This window comes from Cannabis sativa, chromosome 9, assembly GCF_029168945.1.
Source record: "Cannabis sativa cultivar Pink pepper isolate KNU-18-1 chromosome 9, ASM2916894v1, whole genome shotgun sequence".
NCBI lineage: Eukaryota > Viridiplantae > Streptophyta > Magnoliopsida > Rosales > Cannabaceae > Cannabis > Cannabis sativa.
In genome coordinates, this window is record NC_083609.1 from 61,425,082 (window position 1) to 61,437,241 (window position 12,160).

General features: G+C 28.8%; 1 protein-coding gene across 1 annotated transcript; it reads right to left on the minus strand.

The window, feature by feature from the left end:
- Positions 1 to 228: 228 nt before the first annotated feature.
- LOC115722571 (cation/calcium exchanger 2) lies at positions 229 to 2,490 on the minus strand. Its single transcript, XM_030651813.2, is given in 2 exon segments — positions 229 to 1,451; positions 1,454 to 2,490. Coding segments are annotated over 2 exon segments (1,746 nt in total). The 5' UTR covers positions 2,100 to 2,490; the 3' UTR covers positions 229 to 351.
- Between the last annotated feature and the right edge of the window lie 9,670 nt (positions 2,491 to 12,160).

Below are 12,160 nucleotides of genomic sequence, written 5' to 3' on the forward strand. Positions count from 1 at the left end.
TAGTCCAGTTGATGCCTAATAAAAACAACTAAGCATTAAGTCACACTTTGTTTTAACATACATATTATAACCAATAGTACCAACAAAGTTAGTAAAACATTAATTTCAAATGGTGTGACTTGTGCCTGCAATGAAATTATTATTGTACCTTATCTACTTCTCCATATTAATGCAATTGGATATATATATATATATATATAATATGGTACGACTAAATTGATACCAAAATTAAAGAAGAGTAAAAATCATGTGTATTGATATATGTTAGTGGAATTATAATTACATCAGCAAGAGTCATGATCATTCCAAAATTTATATCTCTATACAATTCCAATTTCCATAGAAGAGTAGCTAAAAGACATTATGATCTACTTGGGAAGCTCCAAGAGCTTGAATGACACTCCAAGAAATAGAAACACTGTATATAACCAAAAGCCCTATTCCAAACAAACCTTCAAGCCTCATATCTTTCCTTGGCAAAATCAAAAGTGCCCAAATCAATGCTGCAGCCAAAAACCCCATTGTTTGGAAAAGTGAAGGGTCTCTTGGGATGGGCACAGGTGAAGGGTACTTGGACCAACAATACCCAACTAAGGATAAGCCTAACCCAAACAAAATGTTGAATATGGGACCAGCATAGCAGCCTGAGAATGCTATTTGAGCCCCTTCTGCTCCACCATTCAATGCCATTGTCAAATTGGTCACTAAATCTCCAAGTGAATTCCCCCATGCCAGAACTGTGAGTCCTAAAATAGAAGGGTTCACACCAAATATGTAGGCTAATGATACCAATAGACCAACCAATTCTTGTGCTATGATATAACTCCAAGTCACACTCATTAAGAAACCTGCAGTTAGCCAAATCAGTATGCATCTCCTTGGTGGGCTTGACTTGTCAGTTGTCAGATATGAAACAATCCCAAATGTTACCCCAAACACCACCCCAACTCCATACACCACAACCTTCAATGTCTTGCCATCTTCAATTTGACTGCTCCAAAGGGTTGAGAGGAGTAGTGGTGATAGAGTTACTGAACCCACTGCATACCCTTTTGACCAATTTTCTTCACTAATCACAGGAATGGTAAGTCTTCTAGGCAGGTAAAGAGGTAACTCAAGTATGGAAAGAAAGGCACCACAAGAGGGTGTTGACTCACTATTTGAATCTAAACAAAACCATCTTCTCTCCCCTTCTTCCTCTTCATCAATTGGAGCATTAAGCTCTCCTTTCTCCATATTTTGCAAGATTGGAATAGCTAAGTCACTGCCATTGTGAGTTGCGTCAACACCACCACTCAATTCACTATCTTTGTTATTGGATCTAATATGCAATACATAAACCACAACTACATAAGCAATATAAATGGAGAAAAAGCTCAATGCACCCCAAACATCTAACTCTTTCTGAAGCAAAATCACAACTAAACAAAGAAGAACCAATAAGAAGAAAAAACATCCCTAAAAAGACCGTGCTTGTTAACCCTTACACATTTACTCCTCACTGCAATGCTAATAACTCCAACCACAACACATGAAACAAAAGAAGCTCCACCCAACACTGTGTTGAGACCCACTTCACTAGTCCCACCTCCCATGAAGGAGACAAGGCTTGAGAAAACATCAGGGGCACCATTGCCAAGAGAGAGCAGAGTAACCCCAGCTATTGTTGGGGACAATTTGAAGAGCTTGGAGAGACTCTCAAGGGAAGAACAGAAGTACTCAGATGCTGTATTACCCAAAACATAGAACAACACAAGAAGCCATAGGAGAAGAAGGGAATCTCCCAGAAAGGGAAAGTTCCCAAATTTGCAATAGAAAAGGTAAAGGTAGTCAATATAGCCTTGTTCAACACAAGGGTTGTTGGATTTTAAGTACAAACACTTAGCTTTATAGTCAGATAAAGCGTGTAAGCCCTCGCAGCCTTGATCAGCTGTGGATTTTAGGATCTGTTTATTACTATTTTTGTTGAGAATCAGATGAGACGGTGGTGAAAGGGAGTGGAAATAGAGAAGCGCAAAAGCAGAACAGAGTATGAGAAAGGAAATGTTTAAGAAAATAACATAGTTTTTGAGTTTAGACATGAAAATCGAAGTACCCATTAGACCAAAACCAAAAACAAAGCAAGTCTCATGGAAAAGATGAAAACTTGAAATAGTTAATGAGCAAAGAATTGGGAAGAAAAATAAGAAGAAGAGGCATGGGATGGGAATATCAAATTAAAAATAGAAATAATTAATTAATTACGTTCCGGAAAAGTTGGAGAAGAGAAATAAGAGTAGAAAGATCAAACCTTTCTGTGAAAAACTTGGAGATGGGATTTTGAATTGATTTTGGATTATGTGTTTGTGAAGAAGGAAGAAGAAGAAGAATGAAGAGTGAAATGAAATGAATACCATATATATATAAGAAGAAAGCATAGCCTCTCATCTCATATATTCTCAAGTCTGTGTTAAGGCATTGTAGATTCCATTAATGATTCCTTGAATTAGAAGAAAAAAGATTAATTAAATAATAATATAAAACGTGGTTAGATGAAAAAGAAAAGGAGAAGAGAGTTACAGTTGTCCATGGTGAATGAGAAAGTGACGTTGACGTGGTCCGCGTTTGTTGACAATTGACAAGACAACGTTACTACACATTACTCGAACGACAACATTAAAACTAACCATAATGTTGTCGTTTTCTTCTTCCTCTTCTCCTCTCCTCTCCTTTGATGTATTATTGTTTTGTTAATAAAAACTCGAAAAACAAACAGTCAATGTTTGTTCTTTGTTGTTGTAAAGAAGAAGAAGAAGAAGAGTGTTTGTTTTGTTTCAACAATATATTTTTTGTTATTTTATTTTATTTTAGGAATGATTTTTAATAATTAAACCTTTGATATTAAAAACTAAAATGTCATATATATATCTTGTACGAATAATAACGCGTTTTACCTACGCTTTTAATTACTTTCTCCATAAGAAATTTTGTTGTATGCTTTTTTCTTTTCATTGCTACTATTTAGTGACTACCACACATTGATAAAAATGTGAGAATAAAATAAAAATAATTTTTTTATAGAATAAATATGAAAATAAGTGAAATAAAAATGAAAACTATAAATTTACAAGGATATATAAAAATCAAAATATATGATGGGAAAAATTAAAATTAAAAAAAAAAAAGTAAAAAATCAGTTTGTGGGAGCAAATATGAATACATACATAAATAATTATGCAAAAAAAAAAAAAAAATTGAAAGACAAAACTCTACAAAAATATATAATAGTTTAAGAAGAAAATAAATAAGGAAATGTTATATGTCATTTTTAATAATAGGGGTACACAATTTAATAGTAGTATTATAACTTTAGAATTTTTTGTTTAACAACTATTAATTATTTGTTTGAATGTATGATTTAGTAGTAGTGTAGTAGTTTTGAGAACACAAATCTTATATATATTTAAATATATTATTTTAAATATGTTATTTTTTCTTGTAGAAAATATATATTCTTTATTATGTTTACAATTTAGATATATTTATTTTGCTTTCAAAATATGGTGTTAAACTTGACAAATGAAATTATCAAAGTATGTCAAACATGTAGTAGTGTAAAAATAAAGAAAAAAATTAAAATTTTAAAAAAAAAATATTTAGTAATATTAAAACATATTTAAATCTTCTAATTTAATTAAGATAAGATTAGAACATGCATGGTTATGGCCATGGAGTATTGTAATCGATCTTTAGGAAAAATAAATTAAACTACCTATGAGTGCAAGTTTTGTTTTAGATGGTTGAAAATTTGATTTTTTTTTTTTTATTTTAAAATTTAAATTTAGTCTTTTTTTAATGATATATACTAATTATTTGATATGTCATTGGCAAGGGGTTATACAATAATGAATTTAATTAGTGGTATATCGTGGTGTACATAAATATACATACATATATATATATTTGTAATAAAATATTTGATTAATAAGTTGTTACGAAAAATACGTGTTCACGTAACATAACCTTATTATTAATAAAATTACAAAGAGTTTACTTTTCTCCTTATATAAATCATGCATAGAATACATAAATTATTTTATTATGTTTTTTATTGTGAAAATATTAAACATAGTTGATTTGCTTATGGATTTTGAGGCTGTTTGAAAAAAAAAAAAAAAAAAAAAATCAGTTGACTAATCAACATTCAAGAATATTTCTTGCTCCTTCAAAAAAAAAAAACAGAATATTTCATGCTCTAAAAAGCATTCAAGAATACTTTACAAGTTTTGGGGTTTTTATGTTCATTTTAAGTTTTTTTTTTTAGAATTTAATTATAAAATAAAAATTAATTAAATGCCATTAATATATATTAAATTTATATATGACAAGCATATGCTAATATAATATGCTTTCCAACATTTTTTTTTGCATTTCTTTATATGAAATCGAACTCATACCAAAGATTAAATCATAAATTTTGAGTTAATTATATAATTAAGCCAGCAAAAATAGATTTTGATTATAAGGTACGCCTAGCAATTTTTGTAATGCATGTAATTTAGAAAAAAAAAAAAAGAAAAATGGATGAATGAAGGAGGAGTGTTGTAGAATCAAACAAGTTACAAAATTTCAAAAATATCTAGTATAGTTGCCAGTTGGTTAATAATCTTACAAATAATATATTAATATTTATTAATAAATTTGTAATAGTAAAATATTATTATTTAAAAAAAAGTTGGTATATGTGTAATATTATTTTGTGTTTTTTAAGTTAAAGTGCAGATGTAGAAGGTCGGCCAAGTCAAAGTTATTAGTGGGGCACGTACATACGTTAGTTGTAACATATTATAACATTATATATGATGTGATGATGTATTAATATTTATATATATAAAAAAAATTAAATGATGATTAATTAATTTTTTTAATTAGAAGAATTGATGGAGGAGATTCATGATTCACACACGTGTATAAGTCAAAGTCTCCAATGCCAAAACAGGTTGAGTCTATCACTAACCTTAATATAAGTCTTTATAATATATAGGTCATTTCCAAAATTATGGATCTAAAAGTTAATCTTAGTAATTGGTTTATAAATTTTTGTGTAATTAGATTAATTAACTCCTGGAACCATTATCCTTTCCAGCAAAGAAAATTTGATTATTGTTTTGGAATTTTGGTTTTGGGTCTTTAGTCTTGGCATCTGCCGTTGTAGAAGATATTATAAAAGTTGTTATAATTGGCTTTATCAATGAGAATCTTTTCATAGAAATTTTAAAAATTAGCTATGATCCTCCCAATTAAGTGTTATTATTTTTTGGGTTTTTAATTTTTACATTTTAAAATAATTTTTTTTTTTGTATTTTTACGGAATTCTATATAGAAACTCATATTACAATTAGCGCTGCAACCTAAATTACAATAAAAAATCGTATAGAAATTCCTATTGCAGCTAGCGATGCAACTACTTTGAAAACTCAAACTATAAATTTGAAAAAAAAAAAATAAAAATATGATGAGGTAATTTCCCCATTCTTTGGCAAATCATGCATTCATTTGGCTATGAAGTTCTAAATAACTGTAGTTGGCATTAGAAGTAGTACGTAAGATGGAAAAAGGGGTGTTCATTGGATCACATCCAATAGATTTGGACCCATCCGATCCAATCCAATCCAATTATTTATTGGATATTGAATTTTTTCATCCGATCCAATCCAATTGAATTGAGTCATCCGATCCGATCCGATCCAATGAATGTATTGGATTGGATCGGTTCCATCCATTGGATGCTTTAACTGGTTTTTTATTAGATTGGATTGGATCCATCCAATAAATCCCATGGATGAATCCAATCCATTTTAACCACTATTTAGGCTAATTTCATTAAAAAAATATATATATATGAAAAAACATAATTTAAAACCTAATAAATAATAAAATAATATATAAAATATTAAATAAAATAATTAAATATATAAAATTATAAATATTAAATATGATTGGATGGACATTGGATGATATTGGATTGGATTGGATTGGATCGGTTATCCATTGGATCAGATTTCTCATCCAATATCCGATCCGATCCAATTGGATTTTTAAAATTTGCATCCGATCCGATCTAATTATGATTAGATATCCGATTCTATTGGATTGGTTGGGATTGGATCGGTCGGTTGGAATTGGATTGGATGACTTTCTGCACACCCCTAAGAAAAAGCAGAATTTGCTAACTTGAATTAATTTCAGCAAAGTAAAGAGAGAAATGGAAAGGAAATGATTTTCCTGTAATTGGAGTAGCTAGGCCAAGTTACCCAAAGTATAAATTTATACAAATTTATAATTTTATATATATTATACTACTTATGAAAAAAAAAATTATTCATATATTTTATTAACTATGAAAAATATATTCTTAAGTACAAACTATATATGATAAAAATAAATAATAATATATATGTTTTATTTAAAAATTTGTATTTAAATTTTAATAAACACATATTATTAACATATCATCACATACTTAGTCAAAAAAAAAATATCATAACAAATATATTAAATTAATAATTAATAAACATTACCAAGAATAATATAAACATAATGTTTATACATAAGGCCACTTTAATTATAATTTCGTATATTTTTTAAACACATTTTTTAATAACTAATAAACATAAGTGTTATATAAAGTAATTTTTTTTTAGTAAAAGATGATTTATTCATTCAAAAACCTTCAACATCAACAATAGACATAAGTTCGAGAGGAGTATTTTGCTCACTAAAAATACGATCTGAATGGAAACAAGACGCTCGTGCAACACAAAGAGCAGTCCTATTAGCAGACCGTTTAACATAATAATTTAAAGACACATGATTAAGACAAGACAATAAATAACGACAATCTTGAACCAAAAAACCAAATTGAGATGGCATTTGGATTGAGCCAAGGACAGCTTGCACCACCACTAGCGCATCCGTCTCAATCTCCACCTCCGTCCACCCTTTGTGTTTGATCCAACTCAAGGCCTCTTTCACCTCGATAACCTTAGCAATCTTAGGCCCCACAACTCCCAACCGACTACTCAATATTGCCTCAATTAATTTCCCATTAGCACCACGAGCCACACAACCGAAGCTATACTTGTGTTCCGCCGCAAAAATAGCACCATCCACATTCACTTTAATGGAGTTTGACAAGGGTTTTTTCCAAAGCTCCAAACCCGTATGTGGACCGAACACCAGCAGCGAGCCAAGCTTTTCCACACGGGCAGCACTCCATTGTTGTAGAGTGGATCAGGCTGAGTGAACTATACCAGCAGCAATTTTCTTTTTCTTCTTCCAAAAAATATCATTTCGAGCATTCCATATACTCCAACTCACTATGGCAGCATCCACCGAAACCTCAACTGAATTAGCATCAAGAATATTAAAAAACCAGTTGCTATAATCATGATTGAAACCATGTAACACACTCGGGCTGGCTAAATTCCAGCAAGACAAAGCAAAGTGACACTCCATAAGCACATGTGAAATGGTCTCATAAGAATTAAGGCAGGTTGGACAATAGAGATCCACATTTACATGCTTAGTGTACAACTGCACTTCAATTGGCAAACATCCCGAGATGGCACACCACAAAAAATGCAGAACCTTGGGGGAACCTCCAATTTTCACAGCTTTTTCCAACTAATGGTCTAGTTCCCTTGGACAGATTGTAGATGTTTGTATGCACTTTTTACAGAGAAGATACCAGATGTTTCCATATTCCAAGACCATTTATATAAAATATTTATTTAAATAAATAAATAAATTTAAATGTTTCATTTTAAAAATAATTATAATATTTTAATAAACAAACTATATTTATTATCATAATAAACACATGACATTAATAATAACATTATAAACATTATTAATAATACTAATTATTATTTAATATAAACATATGTATATACATTGTTTATAAAATATAAATAAAATTTATAAATGTGTTAATATTGTACATTTACTTGTATATAAATGAAAATTACCTAATTTACTATACTTTGTACAATTTTGATTGTAGAGATAAAATGAATAGTTTATTTTGTGATTTAGATTTAGAGACTCATTCTATCATTTGTTTTTTCTAAATGCAATTACCGTAAACAAAATTCAAGAGAAAATTTTCAATTGAGTTGTGCTGAATATTCAACGAAATGAGTTAAGATCTTGCTTGAAGTGGGTGAAAAGATGCAAAAAGAGAAATTTATGTAGTTGTCCTTAATACTTTGGTGTATAATATTTTGGATACTATAAATAATAATGCTCAATGGAATGCACAAGTTTATACTGTAAAAATTTTTGTAAATAAAATGAAAAGAGAAATTTATTTTACGCTTTCTCATTTTAAAAGACAGAAAACTAATATAAAAAATCTCATTTACTTAGATAGCTTGAGTATAACTCCATAGTTATAATTTGTTAGAAGTTATAAAAAGTTGTTTATTAGTAATAAAATTCTTCATACTTACAATAAAAAAATGCATGTATTCACTTACCATAGAAAGTGAGTTATAGTTTGAAGCTTGTACTTTTGAAACTTATGAATCTAAATATTATAATATAATTGCTACAAAAAATATTATAAGATAATTTATTTATTTTGACACACATTTTTAATAATTTTCTTTTGTAGTACCTAACTTATCTAGGTTTCTCTTTCAAGCATATTTCATTCAAAAAATAGTTGTGTTTTTAATAGCTAACACTTTGTTCCATTCACTCATGCATAAACTAGAAATATAAGTTGTGTTTTTGAGGATTATATCGACCACATTTTATTCCATTCATACCTAAAATTTAAATATTAATTGTAAGTGTAGAAAAAATAAAAATAAAAAATGAATTATAAATGTCATATTTGGAGACCCATCTCGGACAATAATCACTCTCATTATTGTAAATCCTCAATTTAAAATATAAACAACTATACAAGATAATCTAAATATATAAAGTTAGTAAATTGTAAGTATTAATTTATAAAGTCATAAGTAAATATATAAATTATGATTATAGAATCTATTCAAAGGGTGGATAGAAATACTCTTATTCACACTATATATTTTTGAAATAGAATAATTTTTTAGTAATTAAACAAGCTTCAATTATTATAATAGATAAAATTTAATAGGAGCAATATTCTTATTAAAAACACGACCTGAATAAAAATAAAGACCACCTGCAACATAATAAATAGTTTTATTTACAAAATATTTAACAAAACAAAATCTTAACAAAATTTAAAATTTTTAACATAAGATGACAATCACTAGCTAATTGTCCAAAATGAGAAGGGATAAAAATAGAACTAAGCGCTGCTTGAACCGCAACTAAACAATCCGATTCAAACTGAATATCTTGCCAATTCTTTTTTTCTTTATCCAACTTAAAACTTTCTTAATACCAATCATCTCACCAAAAGAAGCCTCCACTTGACCAACAAAACACAACCAGAAAAATTTACACAAATAAATAAGAATAATATCATACCATAAAATTTTTACACAAATTTGGACACACATACATATACTAGCAAAAAACTACGTGCGAGGCACGTATACTAAATTTTATGCTAGGTTTTTTTTATGTTATTTGAAAGTGAGATTATTATTGAATACTGAATGCAATATATTAGTGTTTAAGAAAGCTTAATGATTTAAATATGTTTTTAAGTTAATCCAAAAATAAACTAAAAATTGATGTTCCAATACTTAAAGAAACATTACTTAAATGGGGGTAAGATAAAAAGAAAATTTAAAATCAATCTCTAAATTGTTGGTAATTGAAGATAGCATTAGTCTAAAAATTGTAGATAAGAAAACTAATAATAGTCATTGGTGGATTTCAATCTTCATTTTCTTTGATAGAGACAATAGTGTAATTTTTGTATTTTGCACTTTTCATTCTAGCCGGGTCCGCATATATCTGGATTATCTATTTTTTCTTTGATAAATTGAATATGGTAGTGTCGACAAAGCGGTGGTGTTCCTGCAAACAGTGATGTATTTTCATGTAAGATGATTAGACATGGTGTGCATAATTTATTTAATTAATAAATCAACTTATGAAAGGCATGTTAAACTATTTAATTTTTTAAAAACTACACCGCCTCTGCAGTATATTTCATTAGACTAAATAAACGTGAACTCTATAATCAGGTTAGACTTTTTTTTATTATTATTTAGTCTGAGTTCACATTTATTGATTCACTACATATAAAATAAGTGAGAAGAAAGAAGAAGAGAAAGAGAAAGTGAATGAGAATTTCTTAGTTGTTTATTCTAATAGGGTGAACCCTAATTATATAAATATAAGAGTCAAATATTAAAAAACTAACAAAAATAGAACTAAGAAGAAAAAAAATATTAATTAGAATTAATGGTAAATAAATAAATAATTTGGACATTCACATCATTATTATTATTATTATTTATAAGAAGTTTAATTTAAAAAAAAAAAAAATCTAGGCACCAGTTCCACATTGAAGACCCGTATGATTTAGTATATTTAAGTTTGGATAAAAATCCTAGTGAATTAAAAATTAGAAAGAAACGTGGATTTAGCCTTGACGGAAAAGAAGTGTGATTTAGCTCAGCTGAGCTCAGTCCAACTCCACCCACTGCTTTTCGAATCGTTTCTTGCTCATTTCATCCCTCCAATTCAATACACACCACCAATGCCTTTCTAGGGTTTCCTTCCCCCAATTTCATTCTCACGATCTTCTCTTTTCAACCTGCGAATTCATACAGAAAACGACAACTTTGTGTCTTTTCACCCAATTTACAATCGCCTTCTTTCTTGTTCAAACTTCAAAGTAATTGTGCCTCAACCTGCCAATTTTGGGTGGAATGATTTGTGTTTTCAGCGAGACGATACTTCCGGCTACTCCCGTTCTTCGCCGCACACTACCGTCTGAATTTTGACAGACGGTCAGTATCACATATCGTAATTTTTTTTTAATGGAATTTCTGTTTTTCTTTCCCTTTCAAATCAACTGAAGGATTTTTATGGTTTACGCTCTATAGTTTTTTTTTTCTCTAATTAATGGTTTTAAGCTTCAGGCTATGGCTTCCTGCTCGGTAAGGGTTTGAAATTGTTTATAGTATAGTAATTTAATGAGCTATTGGGTGATGACAATAATCTCGGAACACATATCAGATTATCAGGGGTGAGTTATTGTGAGTAGAAGATGAACACTTCTGCCGGAGCATCTTCAAAGCAGAAAGCTGGAGCGTCGCAGTCTTCTGAAACTTCGTTTAAGCGTAAACGAGGAGTCTTTCATAAAGAATGTAAGAAGTTATGATTGTTAGAGGTAGTTGAAGATTTCCCAAAGAAAAATCTCATAATTTTACTTTGTTGTTTGTGGATTTGCAGTGCAGCATATGATGTATGGTTTTGGGGATGATCCTAATGTGAGTTTCTCTAAGCAAAATCCATAAAAATTTTGAAGAAAAAATACCTCAACAATGGCTTAATCAGATCTGTGACTCCCTTTCTTCCTGGTCGCGACTGGAAGTCGAAGAAGGAGAGAAGAAAAGATTTGAGGCTGATAGACCCCTTCGACTCCTTCGACTATTTTGACAAAATAGCATATTATTAACTTGAGTACACTTTATATAGCATATTATCTCGACTATTTTGACAAAATAGCATATTATTAACTTGAGTACACTTTATATAGCATATTATAGTTCAAATAATTCAAATATTAATGAAATTTGTTTTATTATTATTTTATTATTTATAAATAATATTTTATTATTTTATTAAATAAAAATAAAAAGTCACCCATGAATTTCTCATAAACCAAGAATTTCAGTTATATAGGCACACTTTATATAGAATAGATATATATATATATATGGAAATACCATTGATAGTTACTGAATAAATTTAACTATAAAATATTAATTTTAAAAATATTAAATCATTAGATTTTGATCAAATGATAAACAATAAAAACAAAATTTTAAATTTTTATGCTTAATTTAACTACTTGATTAAGAAAATATAAAAAAAAAATATCTCTTTTTACTTTATATCAAAAATATATTTATATACAAACTATTTAACTTAAAATCAACTTTTGTTTATCTTTTTTTTACTAAAAAACTTTTTTTCTTCATTTTTTTTTCATTTG